The sequence below is a fragment of the Macaca mulatta genome, chromosome 16 (genome assembly GCF_049350105.2).
Source record: "Macaca mulatta isolate MMU2019108-1 chromosome 16, T2T-MMU8v2.0, whole genome shotgun sequence".
In the NCBI taxonomy this organism is placed as follows: domain Eukaryota; kingdom Metazoa; phylum Chordata; class Mammalia; order Primates; family Cercopithecidae; genus Macaca; species Macaca mulatta.
In genome coordinates this window covers 92,141,580-92,166,276 of record NC_133421.1, presented here as the reverse complement: position 1 = coordinate 92,166,276, position 24,697 = coordinate 92,141,580, and the positions used below count along the sequence as shown (strand labels likewise).

Sequence of the window (24,697 nt, the reverse complement as noted above, 5' to 3'; positions counted from 1 at the left end):
ACATTATTATGAATTACAGCCTGGAGCACCTCAGGATTTTCAATTCATTGGAATTACTGTTCTTATTCATGCTCAAATCTTCCTTTTTGGCAATGAGAACCGCTTCAGTTACGCTTCTATGTTGGGAAGACGCTCATAGGCTTTGGTAAGTTCTTTGCTTTCGGATACGTTTCCCCACACGTTTCTCTTTTCCAAGAAAACCGGTTCCTAGGCCGGGCGCGATGGCTCAAGCCTGTAATCCCAGCACTTTGGGAGGCCGAGACGGGCGGATCACGAGGTCAGGAGTTCGAGACCATCCTGGCTAACACGGTGAAACCTCGTCTCTACTAAAAAAAAACCAAAACCAAAAACAAAACAAAACAAAACAAAACAAAAAAAAACTGGTTCCTTTAGCTGGAACCACCCGACTCCTCCTGTGGCTCCGCCCGGGTCCCGGAAGTCCGTGCAGCCCGGCCTGCGATCCCGGAAATCCGCTCGGCTCCGCCCCATCCAGGAAATGCTTGCGGCCCCGCCCCCAACCCCGGAAGTCCGCGAGGTCCCGCCCCCGAAAGTCGGCTCCGCTCCGCTCCAATCCCGGAAGTCCGCGCGGCCCCGCCCCTGCCGGTTCGCGTCTCTCTGCTGCCGCGCGGGGACCGCTGTGCTCTCGGTAGGCGGCTGGGCTGGGTGGGCTCCGCACTTCCTTCCCGCTCCGTGCCGCGCGTCCCGGCACCCTGGGGCCCACTCCGGACGGGGTTTGCGTCCTGGACCCGCTTGTCGGCTGCTCCGTGTCCCGCCCTGCCCGTCGCGGGCGGCCTCGCGGCTGTTCCGCTGCAGGTTGGCCACGGCGGCGGGAGCGCCCTCGACCCGGACAAAGAAACGAGCGCTCGGTGCGACCAGCGGCGCGGGCGGCTCTGCCACCGGGCGTGTGCTTGTGTGTGTGCATTTGTGTGGAATGCCGGGTGTGTGTGCATTTGTGTGTGGAATGCCGGGTGTGTGTGCATTTGTGTGTGGAATGCCGGGTGTGTGTGCATTTGTGTGTGTGCATTTGTGTGGAATGCCGGGTGTGTGTGCATTTGTGTGTGGAATGCCGGGTGTGTGTGCATTTGTGTGTGGAATGCCGGGTGTGTGTGCATTTGTGTGTGGAATGCCGGGGGTTTGGGGAGCAATGCGGTAACTGAGGCCCGGGAGGGAGCCCAGTCATATACCAGCATCTAGGATTGGTTTTGTGATTTGAACCCACTATTTTTTATTTTTTTGAGACACGGTCTCACCCTGTCACCCTGGCTGGAGTGCAGTGGCACGATCTCGGCTCACTGCGGCCTCCACCTCCTGGCCTCAGGTGATCCTCCCAGCTCAGCCTCCTGAATAGCTAGGACCACAGGCGTGCACCACCACACCGGGCTAAGTTTTAAATAGTTTCTCTGGAGACGGAGTTTCACCACGTTGTCCTGGCTGGTCTCGAACTCCTGGACTCAAGCAATCCGCATGCCTCGGCCTCCCAAAGTGCTGAGATTACAGGCATGAGCCACCGTGCCCAGCCCGAACCCCCTATTTAATGTCAGAAATTTGACTTCACAGGGAAAGCCCTGAGAAACTGCCAGAACGGGGTCCCTGGGGCCAGTGTTCGCAGCGTACTGTGAAGTGGCAGGGCTGTTGCAGTCCGTGCAGAACCCGGTGTGGAAGATTAGCCCCTTTGGTGACTCGTCGGTTCTGGCCATTTTAGGACGCTCCACTGTGCAGTCTGAACTTTCAGCAGGTGGAGGAAGGCAGAGAGAGAGCTGAGACTGTTGGTCTATGCCAGTACAAGAGCCAGTACGGCCTGAAGCCATGAGGGGACTTTCAGTTCCCTTTCTTGGTGGAGGCCAGGACAGGGGAGAGGGGGTGCTGACAGGTGCTAGAAGCTCAGAGGCTGCTGGGGGCTAGCGGCCTCCTCAAGACATTAGGTTTCCAGATAGGATGGGCAGGTGGTGATGCAGCTGTAGCTCGTGAGTCTGAGCGGGAAACAGCCCCCGTGCAGTCGGTGTCACTGTGAACGGAAGAGGGTCTTCCTTACACAGGAAACGGGGTCTCTGGGGGATCCAGTGATGTGCCCGACCACAGAGAACAGATCAGACTGGCTGATGGTGTCTGGGGCTGCAGGTGACTTAGTTGGGGGACCTGCTCTTGGCCTCCAGCCTGGGCCTGATGGCGTGGGCACCTGCCTGTGTGCAGGGCTCAGCTGCCTCTGTCTGTCCCCAGGCCCCTCCTCCTGTAGAGACTGGTGCTGCCTTCTCGGGATGTACCTGCAGGTGGAGACCCGCACCAGCTCCCGCCTCCATCTGAAGAGGGCTCCAGGCATCCGGTCCTGGTCCCTGCTGGTTGGTAAGGCTCTCCCCAGAGGCTGTCCCTCCCCAGAACCCCAGAATTGGAAGCCTGACTTTCAAAAAGGATGAAAATGAAACACAGTATTTTCTGTTTTTTCTATTACCCTGAAATCGAACAGCTATTTTGTTTCTTTGTATCCATTCAAATTTTATCCTGTGTACTTCGTTTTACAGATAATGCACATCTATTTTGTCCCCTTTTAACCACTAACACCCAGAGTATTTAATACTCTGTGAGCTTTTCTGAGGTCACCGTATTTTCCTTTGTACTTGTTTTGAACCGTGTGATGGGTGATCGTGGGTTCCCATTTCTTCTCTTCCCTGATCCTCAGACCTCCTCATAGGACTCACAGTCCACTTAGCCTCCTGTCCTCCGTCCCTACTCACCAGTAGGGTCCTGTACCCTTGGGGATAGCTGCACTTGTGTTGACGGGACACCGTGTGAAGAGTGGTGCTGGCTGTACCTCAGCAGCTGTGTCTCTGGGGCCCACATTTTATGTGACACGCCACAGCCTCCTGTGTGTTTTGCGTGGCACGCTGCGTTGTAATTCTTTGTGCACAGTCTTCAGGCCTCACCACGGGCTGCTGGAGTAACACCCGTGTCAGTTCTGGAGCCTCACATGGCGGATGTGTCCAGTAAATACTGTGAATAGTGTATACTGTGTTTTGTTTTTGTTTTCTTTAGTGATGAGGTCTCGTTAGGTTGCCCAGGCTGGTCTCAAACTCCTGGGCTCAAGCGATCCTCCTTCCTCGGCCTCCCAGGTAGCTGGGATTACAAGCGTGTGATACTATGTCCAGCTATACTGCATTATCGAACCAACTTCCTGGCTGTTTCCCCTACTCTGAACCTGGTGGTCTGTAACCCCTGACCACAGCTGTTCCTATAGTGGGAAGGGCCTGCTCATCAGGGGCTGTGGCTCCAGGTCCCGCTGCACCGGGGAGGAGGTGGGGTCTTACCGGGATCAATAGGCAGGCAGTCCCTTTCTCTTCACAGGAATCTTGTCGATTGGCCTGGCTGCTGCCTACTACAGTGGAGGTAAAGCACCCCCTGCCCCGCCCCCCCATGACTGTCTCAGCTGTTTGGAAAACAGAGAAAAGAAGGGAAAACGGTCCTTTGTGACTGTCCATGGGGCAGCCTTTAAGATCGGCATCTCTGCCCCTTGATTGCTGGTGGGCACCGCGCCCCTCCACGCACTGCTGTTCTTCCGCACGCCCATCCTGCCCAGCACCCAGCCTGCATTTCACTTCTTAAGTCTTCGGTGTTTTTGGGTCATCAGATATTCCGGGAAAGATGCTCTTGAGTATCCGTCTAAGATCCAGCTGTGGGGTGAGGCGTACTTCCCCCACTGCCACCATCACTGGGCCTGCCCAGACAGGCAGAGGCCCTGTGCACCCCACCTGCCTCTCCCACGTGGACGCCGGGGGTCAGAGCTGGGCAGGGTGTGCCGCATGTGGGTCCTCAGTGGCCAGGGCAGGGTCAGCAGCACAGGAAGCTGCCCAGGCGGTCCTTGCAAGCGTGGGGGAGGCTGCGCTAGGTGGGGCCTCCCATGGGCACGTCCCTGGAGCTCACAGGCTGGCGCCCTATGTCCATCTTCAGATAGCCTGGGCTGGAAGCTCTTCTACGTCACAGGCTGCCTGTTTGTGGCCGTGCAGAACCTGGAGGACTGGGAGGTAAGGCCGGCTCGGGGGCAGGACAGAGTCCAGGACTGTTCAGCTCCTGGGTTTTCTTGCAATGGGAATGAAAGGAGGAGGAAGGGCCATGGGTGGCCCAGCGCCTCCCCGTCCTGAAGCGTTGGTCCCTGCTTGGAGGTCTCCGTTCATTAGGACATGGTCCCTGCACTCACCTGGTATGATTCTTGGCCAAGGAATCTCCCGAAGGCATTTTTCTCTTAGAAGCTCTCCGTCACTGTCTTCACCAAAGTGCTTTCTTCCCGGAGTTGCCATGATGGGATGCGAGTCAGCTTTCCCCGTGGTCGGCCCTCCCACCTCGGAGCCCCTCCTGAGTCCTTTCAGCCTGGCCCAGTGCTGCCCTCTGACCTCCATGCCCTCATTTGCTGGTTCCGCTGCCTCCCTGCACTTGTTTTGCCTGCAGTGGAGCAAGCACCCGCTGCACCTGCCCAGCTCCCCAGTTCCCAACAGGAGTCAGGCTGGCTACAGATGTCCAGCTCTGACAGAGCAGCACCTGCAGCTTCAGGGCTTTGGGTTCTGACTGGGAGGGGCCCCAGCCCCCCTTCTTGAGTGTCTACCCTGGTGAGGGTGGGGGTGATGCCCCAGCAGCCTCGGGGCCCCTGTTCCTGGAGGTTCATGGTGGTCAGTGCCTGTCGGTTTCCAGGAAGCCATCTTTGACAAGAGCACAGGGAAGGTTGTTTTGAAGACGTTCAGCCTCTACAAGAAGCTGCTGACTCTTTTCAGAGCAGGCCATGACCAGGGTGAGTTGTGGGGAGCCTGGGGACATGGGGCACTGTGGGCATCTGGGTGACCCACGGGACCTGGCGGCGGGAGGCCTGGAAACGCCTTTGGTCCAAGCTTGCCTGCTTGGTGACCAGGGTTGTGTCCTGCCCGCTGGACGCAGGATCCCACAGATACGCCCCACCTGCTCATCTGCTCACCTGCTGGGCGGGGTCCTAGAGCCTCCTGGGTTCTTTAGAGGTTTGGCCCCTGGGGAGGGTGGGAGGAGCAGAGGTCTGGCAGAGCAGGGGTCTGGCCCAGCATGCTTGGGCAGCCAGTTTAGCTGTGTTCTCCCGCCTGCCTGGCAGCCACTTGTCCCCAGGTACAGTCTGGCCCCAGCGGCAGGTCACAGGGTGGGGCAGGGAGAGCCACGGCAGCCCACGGGCGTTCCGGAGTGGGGCCACCTGGCTACTTGCGGGCCTTGGCTCTGCTCCAGCTTTCCTGTGGGTCCTACTGGGCCTGCAGTAGGGGCTGGAAGGTCCGAGGAACCCCCCACCCTTGAGCCTGGGCAGTGGCCCAGCTGTGGTCAGTACCAGTTTCCTGTAGATGCTGCCGCAGAGAGAGAGGCCCCAGGGTCCGGCTGCCCATGCATAGCCCCAGAGAGGGGACAGATTCTGGTGACCAGAGTTGCTGGGCAGTCTTGGGTTTAGTGCCACAATGCTGTGCTTCTGACACGCTGCTTCCTAGATCCCTGCAGGGACCTGGCCAGGGCATTGGCCCCAAGTCACCGTGGCTTTGGGGAGAGGAGTTGCAGGCCTGGCCTGGGCTGTGAGAGGCAGCTGTGCCGTTTTCTGACAACAGTTGGGGCCGCCCTGGTACCCAAAGAGGTGGCTTCCCTGAGTTGCCACAGGAAATTGCAGGGTGGCCCTGGCTCAGCAGCCAACCTCGGGGAAACAGTACAGTGTAAAGATGGCGGCCTCGCACTGAGCGGGTCCCCGTGGTCGGCACTCCCAGGAGAACCAGCAGGCTGTGCATGTGGCCTGCCAGCCTGCACCGTGGGCACGTCCTTCCCACCCGGAGGACCCTGCACTGCTGTCAGGGCCACAGCAGTCCTCCAGGACCCAGCCTCAGGCAGGAAACAGCAAATGCTTTTGCTGCCAACCAGGCGTGGCTGTCGCTCTCGATGGCGCCAGTGGCCCTGGTGTGACTGCCGGGTGGCACGTGTGGGCGGGGACGGCTCGGCCACTGACCGTCTCCCCACAGTGGTGGTCCTGCTGCATGATGTCCGCGATGTGAGCGTGGAGGAGGAGAAGGTCCGGTACTTCGGGAAGGGCTACATGGTGGTGCTCCGGCTTGCGACGGGCTTCTCCCACCCCCTCACGCAGAGTGCAGTCATGGGCCACCGCAGGTAAGGCTGTGGGACTTTGATCTGGCTGGAGCTGCAGCTGTGTCAGGTGATTCCCGTTCCTGACCACCCAGAGCTACAGGACAGCTGGGAGAGGAGATGAGTTTGTGGACGAGAAACAGAGGGGCCCACGTTAAGCATGTGCAGGCTCAGGGGCAGCCTCCGTGGCTGGGAGGGTAGGAGGTGGCCAGGAAGTGCTGGGTCCAGTTTGGGAGCCCCAGGGGCTGCTGGAGGTGGGTGGTTGAGGAGGAGGCTGCTGTGGGGTCTCATGGCGCCCTGTGCTGAGGTGACCTGACCTTCCTCCCATTGCCGGCCTTGCCCAGTGATGTGGAAGCCATCGCCAAGCTCATCACCAGCTTCCTGGAGCTGCACTGCCTTGAAAGCCCCACAGAGCTGTCTCAGAGCAGTGACAGTGAGGCCGGCGACCCTGGGAGCCAGAGCTGACAGCCCCGGTATGCCTGAGCCTGTGCACCACCCACAGGACCCGTGGCACATTCCTGGTGTGCCTGAGCCCGTGCACAGCCCACAGAACCCCGTGGCCTTGGCTTCAGTCGGTGCCTCCAGCCGAGTCGGCCTCTTGCCTGCTCACACTGCTGCTTTCACACTGCACGAAACAGCAGGCCGGACCAGGACACCCAGACTTTCTCCATCGTGAGGCCTGGGCCTGCCTTCCTGCAGCTGGAGGTCTCGCCAGCCCTGGACTCCTGCTGTGGGCCACAGCCAGACCTCGGGCGAGTGGAGAGGCCGGGCCAGGCCGGGCCCCTGTGGGTGCTGATGCTGCGTGTTGTCCCCGACACAGTGTCCTCTCCCTGGGTGGACATCCCCAGCGGTCAGGTGCTTCCCCAAGGGCAGCGAGGGGCGAACATCCGGGGCCTACCTGGCTGTGCACGCTGCAGCCACACTGTGGAAGCTGCCCCTCCCCAAGGACCCGCCTCCCTTGATGATGCCAGGATCTTGGCGCATAGACCGCTCTGCCCCTGTGGTCGTCACAGAAAGGTCTCTCTGTTCCTCACCCTCAGCCTCAGCAGAAGCTGCGAGGCCAGAAAACAGGTCAGCTCTTCCAGCATTGTGCAGCGCTTAAAAACCGGGAGCTCCGGCCGGGCGCAATGGTTCATGCCAGTAATCCCAGCACTCTGGGAGGCCAAGGTGGGAGGACTGCTTGAGGCCAGAAGTCCAAGACCAGCCTGGGCACACAAGAAGATCCTGTCTTTGCAAAAATACTAACCAAACAAGAAAAATTAGGAGATTTTCTGCAGAAATTGAGTTCCAGCCTCTTTCCCTCACCCCGTAGGAGCTGAATGCCAACCATCCTGACCCGCTGGGGCTCTTGGTCTCCTGAGTGCACCCAGGTCCTCCCAGGTGCGGTGTGCACCGAGAGCGCCTGGCCTGATGCCCTGGCCTGTGAACTGGGGACTCCTGGGTCCTGTGAGCCCCGCGGCGGCAGGCCCAGGAATGGCTGGGTAGGACCGGGAACGCCTTTGCCCCAGGTCTGGCTGTGGCCTCGGTGAAAGCAGACAGGAGAGAGGTGGGACCCTCCTCCTCAGTAGTGGCTGCCAGCCCCTCTTTGCAGGACATGGTCATAATAACCATAAATAACCCTTCGCATGTCACCCGCGGCTTCCACTCTTTATTTCCGAAGAGTCAGTGTCACAAAGCGGGTCTCCCTGTGCTGCTGCTTTCTGTGTTTTCTAGTCTCTCCCCCAGGGGTTGCCCAGGGCGCTCAGGAACTGAGTGTGGGCCAGACACTGCTGGGCCACAGGGTGCAACAGTCACGTGGGCCCCTGTTGCTCTGGCTGACAGTTGGCAGTGCAGAGCCCCCCTGCCCATAGCAGGAGCCTCCTGGCACAAGCTCTCCCCTCAGGGGTCCTGAGCAGTGTCCCTGCCAGGGCTGGTGGGTGGGGGTGGGGGTGGGGGGGTGGCCACCTTGCTGAGGTCCTGCAGTAGAGCTTGCAGCCGCTGCAGGCTGGGGTGCACGTTCTCCTCCAGCCACTCCTCCACGGCATCCGGGTAGAAAGCCAGCTGCAGGGCGACCTCCAGCTCCCGCACGAGGGTGCTCCACTGCGCCAGGAGGCTGCGGGTGAGGGCGCCGTGAACGTGCACTCTGCACACTTGGGACTTGCCCTCAACCCCATGGTCAGTACTGCCCTGTGCCTCAGCTTACCTATCTGTAAAATGGGGCTACTGACCCTCATCGGTGTATCTGGAGGAACAAGTCAGTGACAGCTGCACATCTGAGACCTGAGGGCCCTTTACAACTAGGGGTTCACCCTCCGCTCCTCCTCTGGTTGAAGGACATGTCAACAGCAGCAGCAGTCCTCAGAGAACCCACGGCTGCACAGCCTGTAAGAGCCTAGGGTCTCACCTGAGTGCTGCGGGCTGGATGTGCTGAACCATGACCGGGTGGATGAGCTTCCGCCGGCGGTGGTAGGGGCTGAACCAGCCGGTGACGTACCTGGGGCAAATCCACATATGGGTGTGCCGTGGGCTACCAAGGCAGCCGTGGGGCAGCTTTACAGTAATACAGAAAATGTTTTAAGAGTGGGGTAGGCATTTTTAAGTCTTATGTTCCCCCAGAAAGTCCTTGTGAAAGATGAGGCTGCCTCCTCCTGTGCCTGGGGGTGGGGTGGGGCTTGTGAACCTGCCCCTCACCTGCACCTGCCTCCCACCCACACCTGCCCCCTCACCCGCCCCATGCCTGCCCGCTCACCCACACCTGCCTCCCACACTCACGTGTTGCCCTCCAGCAGCGCATCCACAGAGCTGCGCAGATGGAGGCTGACTTGTGTGACAAGGGCAAGGATGTTGCTGCCAGGGAAAGAGCCGGCCCCCTCCCTGCAGAGAGCCCTGCTGAGAACAGCGGTCTCCACAGGCGGGGAAGGGGAGAGAAGGACGGGGAGCGGGGAAATGGGACGGGGAGGGCTGCAGGGTGCTTGCCTAACAGGGTCCATCATCTCCAGGTTGGAAATCCCAAGAAGGTTCTCCACTTTCGCTTTAGCATCTCCATCAAATCCTCCTGAAATCACAGAGCGGGACAGTTGGAGGGGCCTGTGGAGGAGGGCAGGGGCTACATTGGGACCTGCAGGCCTAGGTGCTGGGGCAGTGGGTGGGCGGCATGGAGAGCCACTGGCCAGGCCCAGCCCTGCGTGTGCCGGCCCCAAGGGGACCTGGGGGCAGATGGGCTTGCTGCTTCTCTTTAAACATGTGAAATACATTCGTTATTTAAAAAATCAGAAAACAGAAATAAGACTGTGTTGCCGGCAGCAACACCCAGACAGCAAGTGGTTCTTCCTGCTGGGCACAGCCCAATCCGCACAGGTGTCCAGGGCTCACGCAGCGTTTGCCACTGTGGTTCACACAATCAACGGAATATTCTAGAGCACCCGAAACAAACCCGTGAGGCCTGTGGGCACCAGCGTGGACAGATCTCCGAGTTGTTCATGGATATACTCGCTGCGAGAGGCTGACGGCCCCAGTGCCCCAGTCCCAGGGGTGGCGGGTGGGGCTGTGGGCAAGGGACGCTGCAAATACCGTCCATATTAATGCAGCTCTTTAGTGTGGGGCACGTGAGTGTCTGCTTTTATCGTTTCTGCCCTTTTCTAAGCAGTTCAGACTCAGCAGCTAAATCAATCTGATCTCATTCTGCGTCCTCACTGGTTGCACCCCCGTCCCTGGGCCGCCACGCCCATGGGTCCTGCTCTCAGTGCGTCTCGGCCATTTTTCTTTCTGTGTCAGCACCATGCAGTTGCTAATTTCCTGTGTGGCCTGCGAGTTTCCATGCACACGGCTCATCTGGCCAAGCCCCTGCTGACCCCGAGGGGCTCCCAGGGCCTGCCCTTGACCATAGGTCCTGCTACTCCCTCAGGCAACCTGGAAGTGTAAGTGCTGGGTCCAGGGTGCAGGGCCTTCCAGGGCCGGGCGCCTGCACCCCACACCTGCTCAGCCAGGTGTGCAGGATGTGTGTGCAGCAAAGGTGGAGCTGCTCCCCACATCCGACCTGCGCGCATTTCTGCGGATTCACTGTGTCTGAGGGGTGCGTCCCGCGTCACTCTCCAGCCTGCTTTGGGCTTAGGCTTGGAGACCTGGGTGCAGGCCCAGCCTGGGTGGACTTCAGGGCAGGCGGGTGGCTAAGCTGGGGCAGTGAGACCATCCTCCTGCTGTGAGAACCACCACGGTCCAGCAGGGTGGTTGGAGCTCTGGGTGCTTGGCCTCCTGCCCTCCGGGTCTTTCTGGGAGGAGCCGGCGGGCTTGGGGTGACCAGACCAGACATACCGTGTAGAAGCAACTGTAGACAGGCGGCCAGGGACGGGACTCCTGCAGGGAGCAGCTCGCACAGCACAGAGAAGTGGTCGTACCTGGGTCCAGGAGAGGGGCGCTCAGCTCCACAGCCCACCCCCACCAGCCTGACACAGGTGCCCTGATTCGGGACATCCCTGCTCTTGTTCCAGGGCCGTGGGGGCAGCCTGACCCCCTCAACCCACGGGGCCCAGTGTTTCCAAGACAGGTTCTGTGCGGCAGGGCTCTCACATCAACTCCGTTCTAGAAACCGGACGCGTGAAGAGCGTAGGGATTCCTTGCTGCGATGCTTTCCAGAGCCATGGGAACTCTGGGTGGGCCTTGGGTGGGTGGCCAGTCGTCGTCCCTCCCCCCAGCACCTCTGGCCTCTGAGAAAAGGCTCCTGCTCCTGGGGGCTGCCCTTGATGCCCCCCTCCTAGGGCCTCTGGGCCTCTCCTGCCCACTCTCTCCCTTGGCTGCCTCCTGTCTGGCTGGTGGGGGCGGCAGCTTTTCCCCAAGACCCCACGAGGAGGGTGCGAGATCAGGCCTGGCAGGCAGCAGGTCAGCGGCAGCATCTGTCCCAAGCGAGGGCTGGGGGGCCTCAGCCTGGCTGGGGTGGGAGTCAGGGCTTCCCACTGCCGGATAGGGGGCCTCCGCCTGCCTGTGCCTCAGTTTCTTCAGCTGTGAGGTGGGTGACAGACGCCGCCCCAGGTGTGAGCACAGGCGAAGGCTGGGCGATGCCTGACGCCACAGCCCCAGGCTCGTCTGAAGGATGTGCCGCCCCTCTGGGGAGGAGGAGCCTCGCCCTGCTCTATGGACGGTCCTAGTTTGTGCAGACAGAGCTGTATCCCAACAGGACAGTGGGAACTATCTGGAAGCTTCTAAAGAGCCGCTGCCAGCTGTGGACATGCATGGCAGCTGTGAGCTGCCCCTGTAGCAGGCTGGCCCACCAGGCTCTGCGGTCCCCACCATGAAATTCTTGACTCCATCGAATCTGAGCCTTGTGGGTCAGGGCACGGGGCCCCTGGCGGGGTCCTGCCTCCAGCCGCTTGCCTAGCCCACGGCACCTGCGCCATCTGCCCCTCACCCCTCTAACTTGAGATGAGACCCAAGGTCAGGACTTGGCCGGCGACCAGGGGTTTATCTGTAGCTCTGCTTTTCACATGGTGTCGTCAGGGGAGCAGGGACCTGGGAGCGCCAGGTGACGCCACGGAGGGTGACGCCACGGAGGGTGACGCCACAGAGGGTGACACCACGGAGGGTGACGCCACGGAGGCCCAGCTCCTTCATGAGACTAACAAGGCCCATCCTTGCCAGGCAGGACCCACAGTCACGGCATGTTTACAGCTGAGGAAGCGCTCAGACACCTGCAGGGGCCACTCCTACAACAGCGGACAGCCCTGGCATCCCCACACCCATGACAGCATGTGCCTTCTAGGTCACCACAGTTGGGCTTCCATAGGCTACACGCTGAAATGTCCAGGACAGTTTTCTCTAAATCCATAGAATAATACATTTTTTTTTTTTTGAGACAGACTTTTGCTCTGTCGCCCAGGCTGGAGTGCAGCGGCGTGATCTTGGCTCACTGCAACCTCTGCCTCCTGGGTTCAAGTGATTCTCCTGCCTCAGCCTCTTGAGTAGCTGGGATCATAGGCACATGCTGCCACACCTGGGTAATTTTTGTATCTTTAGTAGAGATGGAGTTTCACCATGTTGGCCAGGCTGGTCACGAACACCGGACCTCTGGTGATCCACCTGCCTCAGCCTCCCAGAGTGCTGGGATTACAGGCATGAGCCACCGTGCTCAGCCCATGGAGTGACACGTTCTGTCACACTGTTGGCCCCACCCACAGGGAGCACAACTTAGTGTTTACATAGACAAGACCCTGATATGAGAAAAACGGAAAACAGAGCCGGGCACGCCTGTGCTGGCCTTCCAAGGGCCCCACCTCTGTCACTGGGCACCTTTTGGTGACCTCCCCTCACTGCGCTCGGCCTTGAATTCTTTCCTGTGCGAGACCCGAGAACCTTCTTGTGGGGTCTGAATTGAGATGGCATTTCTAGCAACTGAGTGAAATCCTGAAAGAACCGAAACCCCTCCTTGTGCCACAAGCAAGACATAACACACACAGCCTCAGGTGCAGTGCACACGGGCGGCATGGGGGCTGGGGACCACGTGTTTGTGACCCTGAACACATGAGCAGCACCCTCTGTGGCCGCTCTGGCGTGCGGGGCCCAACCCCACATGGCTGTCTCCTGCAGCTCTTCTCAGAGGCCTGGGCTGCTTCCCCTTTGACCGACCTGGGAAGGCCCTCAGCGGACGCTGGACAGGCCGATGTGGTGACCACCAGAGCTGCCCTGGACCCTCTGACTGGCCAGGGCTTACCTCTGCCAGCCGGTCAGGATGATGCCCTGCAGTGAGTCCGTGGGCCTGCTGCCTGCCACCTGCAGCCACTGCACATGGTTCCTGAGGTGGTGCCTGATGGGGGGCACGGCCTGGCTGGGCCCTGTGGCACCCTTGAAGGCACTGGCTGCCCACAGCCGCGGAAAGCCGCACCGCCAGTACTTCTGCATGAGGAGGACTGAGTGAGAAAGCAAACAGGTGAGCGGCTCCCGGGGAGGCGGCCGACGTGGCCCCGGACATGTCTCCCGGGGCTATACCCAGAGCCGACACGGGAGCCGCCAGTGACAGCCACTGGGTCCCAGCGTGGGAGACTCCAGAGTGTAGGTGGCCGGCCTGGGTCCCAGTCAGGGAGACTCCAGAGCTTACGTGGCCCCTGGTTCACCTGCTCACTGGAAAACACTGGTGGAAAACACTGGTAGAATGGGAAGGTGAGGCACCGGTGCAGGGCTGGGGTCTGCTGGAGCTGTGCCCTGGCCTCTACCTGTGCAGGCCCTAGGCTGGGCAGTTGGGCTGCAGGGTCAGAGGGTCAGGGATGGCCTTCCCAGTCATGTGGCCACGACAACGCACCCCCAACTTGGCACTGACCCTTGCCATGCACATCCAGGTCGGCCGCGTAGTCCCAGAGCACCGGCTCCACCAGCTGTGGCACCCCGGATGCTGCAGACGGAGCAGACAGCGGACAGAGCGGACATGAGGTTGGTGAGACGCCCAGACCACACCCTCAGCCCCTCGGACCCACCTGTTCTTGATTTGCCTGAAAGTGTGAGCATAGATACCTTTTTAAGACAGACTTGGCACTATGCTGGGTTTGGACAATGAATGCCACAATCACACACAGCGCCTTCCCAAGCCAGCGCCCACTGCAGCGACCCTGCTCCCGCTGCTGCTCTACCAGGCCATGAGCCACAGGCACAGCTGGAGCACGTGGCTGAATGGAGGTCACTCTAAGTCATCTATGTGGCCATGCGTGGGTGGGAGCTGCCAGGCCAGCACGGCCCTAGGACACCCTGGCTCCCAGCTCTGCCATGGGGCTCACTGAGCCTCAGGGCTCTGTGTGGAACAGGGCCAGGTGTCTGAGTACCACCTCTTGGCCCAGAAAGGCACTCAGCAGCTCATCCCAAAGCCTCAGGCAGAGTGAGCAGGGCCCAGGGTCTGGAGGAGCTGCCAGCGGGAACCTCGGCCCCCAGTTCCAGCAGGGCTGGCCTTGGAGGAGGCTGCCACGAGGGCGGGTCACTCCCAAGCCCTCTAGGACCGGGCAGGCCTGTGCTCTCCTGCCCAAACCTCCACGGCTTCTAGGAAACGACTCAGACCCGGTGTCGGGGGGATGCAGGAGGTGGTTGTGGCAGGTCTGTGAGGGGCTGGGGCTCACCCTGGGGCCCACTTCCTACAGCACCTTCTTTCTCTGAAGCCGTGGGTCTTGGGCAGGTCAGTGGCCCACCCCTCCCCCAACCCCGCTGGCCGACCTGCGAGCTGGTCCTCAGGCAGGTCTCGGAGCATGTCGTCCCACACCAGGGGTGTCACGCTGGGGCGCTGGGTCTGCACGTGGCTGGCCACCGCCCGCATGTGTGACAGGCACAACTTCCCTGTGCTGTTCTGCTCTTGCTGCAGCCACCGGCGCGAGGCCTCCCCCTCTCCGAGGTAATAGACCTGCAGGGGAGGAGCGGGACGGGGTTGCCTCGGCAGCCCTGCACACCGGTGGGAGGGTCCGGGGTTCACACCGTACCCTGACGGACAGGGGCCGCTGCCTGTGGGGAGGAGGCCGGGGAGGGGCTGGGAGCCTTTGCTTACCACCCCCAGCGTATCCCTGTCTTCCTCACTGAGCCCTGAACTTCTACTCAAGGTTTCCTGTGAATGTTTACAGCAGCTCTTCTCACAACCGCCAAAGCGGAGACCACAGGGGTCCATCCCCCATGACGGACCAGCATAGGGCAGCGTCCCCCACCATGAACACGGCTCGGCCTCAACAGAGAGCCAAGCTCTGGCGGCCAACGGCCCGGAGGAACACAGGTCATACACTGTGTGACTCGGTGCCCGTGGAATGCCCAGGCGCACAGATCCACCGAGACGGGAAGCAGACTGTGGTCGCCGGGGGCTGGGGGTGGGTGCGGGGCTTCAGCCTGGGGTGATCGTCCACACCATGAATATGTGGAAGAGGTGCTGACGTTTATACTTATTATTTTGGAGACAGGGTCTTGTTCTGTCGCCCAGGCTGGAGTGCAGTGGCACAACCTCCGTCTCGGCTCACTGCAAGCTCCGCCTCCTAGGTTCAAGCAATTCTCCTGCCTCAGCCTCCCGAGTAGCTGGGATTACAGGCACCCACCACCACACCTGGCTAATTTTGTATTTTTACTTAAAAAAAATTTTTTTTGAGACGGAGTCTCGCTTTGTCGCCCAGGCTGGAGTGCAGTGGCTTGATCTCCGCTCACTGCAAGCTCCGCCTCCCAGGTTCCCGCCATTCTCCTGCCTCAGCCTCCTCAGTAGCTGGGACTACAGGCGTCCCCCACCACGCCCGGCTAATTTTTTGTATTTTTAGTAGAGACGGGGTTTCACTGTGTTAGCCAGGATGGTCTTGATCTCCTGACCTCGTGATCCGCCTGCCTCAGCCTCCCAAAGTGCTGGGATTACAGGTGCACGGCACCACGCCTGGCCTAATTTTGTATTTTTAGTAGACACGGAGTTTCACCACGTTAGCGAGGCTGATCTCGAACTCCTGACCTCAGGTGATCCACCTGCCTCGGCCTCCCAAAGTGCTGGGATCACAGGTGTGAGCCACCGTGCCCGGCCTGTTTGTTTATTTATTTAGAGCTGGAGTCTCGCTCTGTCACCCAGGCTGGAGTGCAGTGGCGTGATCTCAGCTCACTGCAACCTCCACCTCCCGGGTTGAAACGATTCTCGTGCCTCAGCCTCCTGAGTAGCTGGGATTACAGGCGCCCGCCATCACACCCAGCTGATTTTTGTATTTGTAGTAGAGATGGGGTTTCACCACATTGGCCAAACTGGTCTCAAACACCTGACCTCAGATGATCCACCCAACTTGGTCTCCCAAAGTGCTGGGATTACAGGCGTGAGCCACCACACCCAGCCTATATTTTAAAATGGTTAGAATGGTAAAACTTATGTGCATTTTACACACTCCGATTTCCTTCAAACAAAAGGAAACTTCTGGAGCTAAAATGTTTAGCTTGGGCTCCCCGTGAGCCACAGCCCTGCAGAGCCTCCCAGCCCCGTGGGCACCAACCCTGGTCCTTTCAGCTCCGCACCCTGCCCAGGCCCTGACTGAGCTGGAGTCCAGTGAGTGGACGGAGGGGCGAGGGTGGGGACTCACTGGGCTGGAGGGGGCACGTCTCCGGCACCGCCTGGGGACCACCTTTTCCAGTGGGTGCTTTAGGGTCCAAATGCAGAACTTCCTTCCTCTCAGCAACGAAAGGGTGTCCCTCGAGTTGCACCCTGACTCGCGCTGACTGCTGGTCCTGGGGGGTGAACCTGCCCGCCACCCGCAGGCCTCTGCCAACCCAGCTGCCCCGGGTGGTCTCATCGGACACGAGGGCGCCTCCCTCGGGCTCTGCAGGCTGTCCCGTGCCAGGCCGTCCATCCACCCAGGGAAGATGCTGGACGGGGCTCCCCGAGGGGAACAAGCCTGGCTCTAGGCCTCAGTGCCTGGACGATTTTCCTATTTAAAAGGACAAGCCATGACAGGGGGTGTCCTGCACAGAGCTGGGGTGATGGCACCCACCTCGTCACACCCGACGTGCAGCCATCGGGCGCCTGGGTGCAGCTCCAGGACCTGGTCGATCATGGCGCCCACCAGTGCCAGGGACTCTGCCTCGTGGGGGTTCAGGGTGCAGGGGAAGGGGCCCACCTCCCGCAGGTGGGCGAAGGCCGCATGCTTCAGCACGAACTGTGGAGAGACAGGCGCTCACGTTGGGGGCGGAGGACTGGGCTCGTCTCCTTCTGCCCACCTGGGGCTTCTGTTTCAAATCTACGGATAATACAAAAACATTAGGCCAGGCACAGAGGCTCAGTCCCGTAATCCCAGCACCTTGGGAGGCTGAGGTGGGCAGAATGTTTGAACTCAGGCATTGAGACCAGCCTGGACAACATGGTGAAACCCCATGGAGTCTCACTCTGTCGCCTAGGCTGGCACAATCTTGGCTCACTGCAACCTCTGCCTCCCAGGTTCAAGTGATCCTCCCGCCTCAGCCTTCCCAGTAGCTGGGATTACAGGCATGTGCCACCACACCCAGCTAATTTTTGTATTTTTAGTAGAGATGGCATTTCGCTATGTTGGCCAGGCTGGTCTTGAACTTCTGACCACAAGTGATTCACCTGCCTTGGCCTCCCAAAGTGCTGGGATTACAGGTGTGAACCACCGCACCCAGCCTAATTTTTTTTTTTTTTTGAGACGGAGTCTCGCGCTGTGTCACCCAGGCTGGAGTGCAGTGGCGCGATCTCGGCTCACTGCAAGCTCCGCCTCCCAGGTTCATGCCATTCTCCTGCCTCAGCCTCCGAGTAGCTGGGACTACAGGCGCCCGCCACCACGCCCGGCTAGTTTTTTGTATTTTTAGTAGAGACGGGGTTTCACCATGTTAGCCAGGATGGTCTCGATCTCTTGACCTCGTGATCCACCCGCCTCGGCCTCCCAAAGTGCTGGGATTACAGGCTTGACCACCGCGCCCGGCCTTTTTTTTTTTTTTTTTAAGATGGAGTCTGGCTCTGTTGCCCAGGCTAGAGTACAGTGGCTCAATCTTGGCTCACTGCAAGCTCTGCCTCCTGGGTTCACGCCATTCTCCTGCCTCAGCCTCCCAAGTAGCTGGGACTACAGGTGCCCGCCACCACACCCGGCTAATTTTTGTATTTTTTTTAGTAGAGACGGGGTTTCACCATGTTAGCCAGGATGGTCTCGATCTCCTGACCTTGTGATCCACCCACCTTGGCCTCCCAAAGTGTTGGGATTACAGGCGTGAGCCACTGTGCCCGGCTATAAATTTTTTAAAAACAAAATCAGTTTAAGAAAAAAAAAAGTGGCTGGGTGTGGTAGCACCTGCCTGTGGTTCGAGCTACTTGGGCGGCTGAGGCGGGAAGATCACTGGAGCCTAGGAAGTTGAGGCTGTAGTAAGCCATGATCACGCCACTGCACTCCAGCCTGGGTGACAGAGTGAGACCCTGTCTCTGAAAAGAAAAAAGAGAAAAACGTTTATGTAGGAAATACCACTTTGCGTAAGAACAGAGACTCTGTGGCCTCGGCCTATGGTTGCTCACTGCCCCCTTCCCCCTCAGTGTGGAAACCACAGCTTTGCTGCCAGAGGGGCAGACTTAACTTGAGGTTGGGTAAAAACCCACCCCTTTTGGGGGCACAGTCAGTAGAAGTAGCAACTGGAGGCCGGGCGCGGTGGCTCAAGCCTGTAATCCCAGCACTTTGGGAGGCCGAGACGGGCGGATCATGAGGTCAGGAGATCAAGACCATCCTGGCTAACACGGTGAAACCCCGTCTCTACTAAAAAATGCAAAAAAACTAGCCGGGCGAGGTGGCGGCGCCTGTAGTCCCAGCTACTCGGGAGGCTGAGGCAGGAGAATGGCGTAAACCCGGGAGGCGGAGCTTGCAGTGAGCTGAGATCCGGCCACTGCACTCCAGCCTGGGCAACAGAGCAAGACTCCGTCTCAAAAAAAAAAAAGAAGTAGCAACTGGAGAAAAGACCGTGTCTTCCGCCTGCCAGAGGGTCAGTCCCTGCTGGGGAGAGCCAAGACTGGCTGGAGATTTAACGGGTGACACTGGAAACACAAAGCCAGATGGTGCTGCACACTGTCCTCAGGCCTGGCTGACGGGGGCCACACACACGTGCAGGGACCTGTGAGGGCCAGGTGGGAACTGTGCGAACCTGGGGGTGCACCCCCCATCGTCCACACACAGCCCTGTGGCAAGGGGAGGAGGCCTGTGGGCTCAAGGTGTGGGAGCACAACCTCTGCCCAAACCCTCGGCTGACGACCAGCTATGAAGACAGAGGGGTGACCCTAGGAAGCCAGGATAAAACGTAAAAATAAGAACCAAAAAAATCTCAGCACAGACATCAGCGAGCACACACGGCCGGGGGCAGGTGCTGCAGGTTAAATGCAGACCACTTGCTAGAAAACAACAAAACGACCATCACCAGCCACTGGGGAAAGGAGTAAACATTCAGCTTTGCTATAATGTTTTCACTGAAATGTTCAGTTCTCAACCAAAAATTTTGAGATGTGCGAATAAACTGGAAAGTAGAATCCAGTTCACAGACTCTGACTCTCAGTGGGCCCACATATAGAATTTATCAAATATTTCAAGAAAACTACTATGAATATATTCTAAGAATGAAAGGAGGCTGGGTGTGGTGGCTCACGCCTGTAATCCCAGCACTTTGGGAGGCCGAGGCGGGCAGATCACTTGAGGTCAGGAGTTCGAGACCAGCCTGGCCAACATGGCAAAACCCCATCTCTACGAAGAAGACAAAGATTAGCCGGGTGTGGTGGCAGGCACTGTAATCCCAGCTACTTGGGAAGTGAGGCAGGAGAATTGCTTGAGTTCGGAATGTGGAGGTTGTAGTGAGCCGAGATCATGCTGTTGCACTCCACCTGGGCGACAGAGCGAAACTCTGTCTCAAGAAAAATAAAAAAATAAAAAAATTGCACTTAGGGAGGCAGAGGCAGGAAGATCACTTGAGCCCAGAAGTTTGAGACCAGCCCAGCAACATAGTGAGACCCCACTCTTCACAAAAAGGAAAATAAACAAAAAAATTAACCCAAAATGGGGCCAGGTGCAACGGCTCACACATGTAACCCTGGCACTCTGAGAGGCTGAAGTGGGGGACCTGTTTGAGGCCAGGGGTTCGAGACCAGTCTGGGCAACACGGTGGGACCTGGTATCTCCACAGAATTAAAAAACTGGCAGGGTGTGGTGGCGCACACCTGTGGTCCCTGCTGCTCAGGAGGCTGAGGTGGGAGGATTGCTTGAGCCCAGAAGTTCAGGGCTGCAGTGAGCTGTGATTGTGCCACATACTCCAGCCTGGGTGACAGAGTGAGACTGTGACTCAAGACAACTTGAATGTTCAAGGGTTCTGGAGAAAGAATAAAAATACCACACTCAACATGGATCATAGATCTAAATGAAAAATGCACACAAGTTAAACTTTAGAAGAAAATACAAGAAAAATCTCTGTGATCTGGTGATCACAACAAGTTTTCAGAAATGCCACCAAAAGCATGTAAGCTCCACACTGGGAGAAAATACCTGCAAATTCCATCAGAGGACTTGCATCTAGGACATATAAAGAACCTTAAAAACTCAAGTTGAAAAAAAATGGGTAATACACCCAAGCAGTTATTTCTGGTATACCAAGGAGGTATACTAGGCCGGGCACCGTGGCTCATGCCTGTAATCCCAGTACTTTCAGAGGCCGAGGCAGGCGGATCACCTGAGGCCAGGAGTTCGAGACCAGCCTGGCCAACATCTTGAAACCCCATCTCTAATAAAAAGACAAAAAGTTAGCCGGGTGTGGTGGGGCGCCTGTAATCTCAGGCACTCAGAAGGCTGAGGCAGGAGAATCACTTGAACTCGGGAGGCGGAGGTTGTAGTGCGCCAAGATTGCACCACTGCACTCCAGCCTGGGAAACAGAGCGAGACCCTGTCTCAAAAACTAGCACACAAGGGTATACTAATAGCAAATGTACACATGGAGGGTCTTCCTCAGTAAGAAACCAACCCTTCGACACGCTGATTTTGGATATCTGGTCTCCAGAACTGAGAGAACATTTCTGTTGTCTTAAGCCACCCAGTTTGTGGCAATCAGTTCTGCCCTGACAACAGTGTCTTTTAAGGAGATGGCAGGTGTGAGTGGTCAGAGCTGTGCTGTGACTTGCTGCGGTGGGGAGAGCGGCACGGAGGGGCAGAGTGGCCCTGGGAGACCCGTTAGGAGAGTTTCATGGCGAGTTGGTGGTGGTTTAGACAGGGGTGGTGCTTGCATGACAGAGGAAAAGGAGGAGCAGCAGCAGCAGGACCAACATGGGTCAGGGCGCGGGCGGGTGGTGGTGCTGACCGCGGCTGGTCTGCTTCTGGTGTGCACACCAGAGGCTGGAGGAGGCCCCTCAGTGGAAGTGACCAGCAGGAAGCTGGGGATGAGGGTCTGTAACCCAGGAGGTCTGGAGCTGCTGAGGTGCAGACAGAAGAGGAAGAGGAAGACGAAGAGAAAGCAGGAGCAGAGATGGCACCGTCTAGAGAGAGTGGGAGGTGGGGACAGGGGCCGAGAGGAGCCTTGGGGACCGCCAGCTACAGAGAGGCAAATGCAAATAGATACCGAGGAGGCACAGTCAGTGGCAGGGGGAAGCCGGAAAGTGTGGGGCTCAGGAGAGCAGCTGGGGATACCAGAAGCTACCGAAGGGTCCAGCCAGAAAGGACTAAAACCATCCCTGGACTTAGTGACCTGGAGGACCCTGGTGGCCTTGGGAGAGACATTCTGTAGAGAGGTGGCAGGAGGCTAAGAGCACGTGCCAGGTCCTAGGGCAGAGTGTGATGGGGAGAATCAACTAGAAAGGCCGGAGGACCAAGCTGTGGGAAGGAACTTCGGTGGCATGCCCAGAACACCGGCATGTGTAAGTGAAAACAACCTTCCTTCCCGCGGTGTGTGGAAATAGAAACCAGAATGGTGTATCTGTTAGAGAAATAAATGGAACCTAAGAGCCATTAAATCAAACTGTGGTGGTTAATGTTGCATCACTTCCTGTCTGTTTGATACAGATGTGAAAAAGAATATGTGTGTGTGTATATATATATAAAAAAATATATATATAAAAGAATATGTGGCCGGGCGCGGTGGCTCACGCCTGTAATCCCAGCACTTTGGGAGGCCGAGGCGGGCGGATCACAAGGTCAGGAGATCGAGACCACGGTGAAACCCCGTCTCTACTAAAAATACAAAAAATTAGCCGGGTGCGGTTGTGGGCGCCTGTAGTCCCAGCTACTCGGGAGGCTGAGGCGGGAGAATGGCGTGAACCCGGGAGGCGGAGCTTGCAGTGAGCCGAGATCGCACCACTGCACTCCAGCCTGGGAGACAGAGCGAGACTCCGTCTCAAAAAAAAAAAAAAAAAAAGAATATGTGTATATATGTGTGTACATATGTGTATGTATGTGTATATATATGTGTGTGTATATATATATATATAAGAACGTGTGTGTGTGTGTGTGTATATATATATTTTGAGATAGAGTCTTGCTCTTGTCACCCAGGCTGGAGTGCAGTGGCATGGTCTTGGCTCACTGCAACCTCTACCTCCCGCGTTCAAGCGATTCTCCCGCCTTAGCCTCTCAAGTAGCTGGGACTACAGGTGCCCACCACCACACCCGGCTAATTTTTGTATTTTTAGTAGAGACGGGGTTTCGCCATGTTGGCCAGGCTGGTCTCAAACTCCTGACCTCAGGTGACCCGCCAGCCTCGGCCTCCCAAAGTGCTGGATTACTGGTGTAAGCCACCACACCTGGCCTGAAAAACCCCTTTTCTTTCCTTAATACTGTGTTTTACCCCACATAATATTCTGATGAATACAAGTTAAAAAGGAAACCACCTCCCAGCCTCCAGGACCCCCTTTCTGGCTCTTCCCTTCCATTCCTCAGGCAGATAGCCTGCCCCAACCTGCAGCTCTGGCCGAGTCAGACAGGGACTTCCTAGACCAAAGTCCTCTCTGAGTTGTGCTGAGCTGCGCTGCCTGCAACCACAGACCTGCTGCACCTACCCCTGGGCACAAGCCTGGCCCAGCCTGCAGCCCCTGGACTCCACGCCAGGCACTAGGTAACAGGTAACTTCCATTCCTGCCACTCACCTCCATGTGTCCAAATGTCTGCACCAAGGGAATCACCTCCAGCTCATTGAGTCCAGCCAGATGCAGGATTTCTTTGATTTCAGAGGGGCTAAAGAGACAAAATTCATGCAGAGAGGGTCACGTGGGGAGCACGTGATGTCCACATGCCCCCAGCCCTTCCTCGTCATGCCCCAGGGGGCTCTCCAGAAACGGTGAGGCCCTCACTCCACAAAGCTTGACAGATACCCTGATTTCTGGAAAGGCACCTGCTCTAAAATTTGGGAAGATGATGTTCTAGCATGTCCTCCGAAAAACAGTTCGCTTTTCAACCCGCGACAAGAGAATGAAGTCATCACATTTTACAAGAAACTACTCAAGGCCGGGTGCAGTGGCTCACGCCGGTAATCCCAGCACTTTGGGAGGCCGAGGTGGGCAGATCACTTGAGGTCAGGAGTTCAAGACCAGCCTGGCCAACATGGTGAAACCCCGTATCTACTAAAAATACAAAAATTAGCTGGGCCTGGTGGCAGGCACCTGTAATCCCAGCTACTTGGGAGGCCGAGGCAGGAGAATCACTTGAACCCAGAAGGCAGAATTTGCGGTGAGCCAAGATCGCACCACTGCACTCCAGCCTGGGAGACAGAGCAAGACTCTGTTTTTTAAAAAAAAAAAAAAGCTACAGAAGGAGCCACAGTCCACCCAGAGCCAGGTCAGCAGCTGCCTGAGGGCAGGCCCCCACAGGGCCCTCAATCTGAAATAATCCCTGGGGCACACGTCCTCTGCAGGAGGGTCACATCCTGGGAAGGGCTGACCGCCCCGGGTCAACCTCTTTGTTTTTCACAAATGAGCTGTCATTTATGAATTTATAAAAAAAAAAAAAGCTATTTCTAGTTTTCGTATGTGTTTGAACCATTTTAGGCTAATCCATTCTATAGATTTATGAGTTATGTCAAGTCTTTAAATATTCCTGCTTCAAGCTTCAAAGGAACCCTGGGACTTTACTTTTTCACATCAAAAGACAACACGTCTTCACTGTAGGAAGAAAACTAGAAGAGTATGAAGAAAATGCAAACGCCTGACCATCTCATCGCAGACCCACACCCTGGCTCACTGTTCCTCTCTTCTGGTCTAACCGCTGCATGGCGTGTGGGTTGTTCTGACACACGGAGCCGAAGTCCTCCCAAAACAGACGTCACATTACGTTCACCAGCCGGTAGTTTTCCTCTTCTCATTCTCACCAACACAGAGTCTTACAATTATTTATTTATCTTATTTATTATTAGTTTTTTGAGATGGAGTCTTGCTCTGTCACCCAAGCTGGAATGCAGTGGCGTGATCTTGGCTCACTGCAACCTCTGCCTCCTGAGTTCCTGCGATTCTCCTTCCTCAGCCTCCTGAGTAGCTGGGATTACAGGTGTGCACCACCACACCCAGCTATTTTTTTTTTTTTTTTTTTTTTTTTTTTTGAGACGGAGTCTCGCTCTGTCGCCCAGGCTGGAGTGCAGTGGCGCGATCTCGGCTCATTGCAAGCTCCGCCTCCCGGGTTCACGCCATTCTCCTGCCTCAGCCTCCCGAGTAGCTGGGACTACAGGCGCCCACAACCGCGCCCGGCTAATTTTTTTTTGTATTTTTAGTAGAGACGGGGTTTCACCGTGGTCTCGATCTCCTGACCTTGTGATCCGCCCGCCTCGGCCTCCCAAAGTGCTGGGATTACAGGCGTGAGCCACCGCGCCCGGCCCCAGCTATTTTTTTTTTTTTGAGATGGAGTCTTGCTCTGTCGCCCAGGCGGGAGCGCAGTGCCGTGATCTCGGCTCACTGCAAGCTCCGCCTCCCGGGTTCCGGGCATTCTCCTGCCTCAGCCTCCCGAGTAGATGGGACTACAGGCGCCTGCCACCATGCCCAGCTAATTTTTTATATTTTTAGTAGAGACGGGATTTCATCTATGTTGGCCAGGACGATCTCGATCTCCTCACCGCATGATCCGCCTGCCTTGACATCCCAAAGTGCTGGGATTACAGGCGTGAGCCACTGCACCTGGCCACGCCTGGCTAATTTTTGTATTTTTTT

General features: G+C 57.6%; 3 protein-coding genes across 26 annotated transcripts in view; 1 reads left to right on the top strand and 2 right to left on the bottom strand.

Moving 5' to 3' along the window:
• Nucleotides 1–24,697, bottom strand: part of NARF (nuclear prelamin A recognition factor) — a 165,835-nt gene that overhangs the window by 38,846 nt on the left and 102,292 nt on the right. The gene's annotated exons all lie outside the window — the stretch shown is intronic.
• CYBC1 (cytochrome b-245 chaperone 1) lies at nucleotides 521–7,745 on the top strand. 4 transcript variants are annotated; one of them, XR_013405810.1, is made up of 8 exons: nucleotides 576–646; nucleotides 2,218–2,340; nucleotides 3,337–3,378; nucleotides 3,940–4,013; nucleotides 4,675–4,771; nucleotides 5,994–6,138; nucleotides 6,459–6,844; nucleotides 7,623–7,745. XR_013405810.1 is itself a non-coding variant. In NM_001194814.3 (7 exon segments), coding segments are annotated over 6 exon segments (564 nt in total). In that variant the 5' UTR covers nucleotides 521–646; nucleotides 2,218–2,255; the 3' UTR covers nucleotides 6,580–7,745.
• The window catches only part of HEXD (hexosaminidase D), a 26,881-nt gene continuing 9,924 nt past the window's right edge, over nucleotides 7,741–24,697 (bottom strand). For 4 of the 21 annotated variants that reach the window (XM_077973472.1, XM_028837032.2, XM_077973477.1 and 1 more), the window contains 10 exons: nucleotides 22,652–22,739; nucleotides 16,545–16,709; nucleotides 14,275–14,458; nucleotides 13,397–13,468; nucleotides 12,794–12,989; nucleotides 10,405–10,487; nucleotides 9,070–9,148; nucleotides 8,866–8,967; nucleotides 8,498–8,587; nucleotides 7,741–8,206 (listed from right to left, as the gene is read on the bottom strand). In XM_077973472.1, coding sequence (XP_077829598.1) covers nucleotides 7,993–8,206; nucleotides 8,498–8,587; nucleotides 8,866–8,967; nucleotides 9,070–9,148; nucleotides 10,405–10,487; nucleotides 12,794–12,989; nucleotides 13,397–13,468; nucleotides 14,275–14,458; nucleotides 16,545–16,709; nucleotides 22,652–22,739 — 1,273 coding nt within the window. In that variant the 3' untranslated portion in view covers nucleotides 7,741–7,992. Of the gene's footprint in view, nucleotides 8,207–8,296; nucleotides 8,336–8,497; nucleotides 8,588–8,865; nucleotides 9,149–10,404; nucleotides 10,488–12,793; nucleotides 12,990–13,396; nucleotides 13,469–14,274; nucleotides 14,459–16,136; nucleotides 16,791–17,856; nucleotides 17,981–19,747; nucleotides 19,897–22,651; nucleotides 22,740–24,697 lie in introns of all 21 variants that reach the window. The other 17 variants (XM_077973488.1, XM_077973487.1, XM_028837036.2 and 14 more) reach the window with 14 other exon arrangements.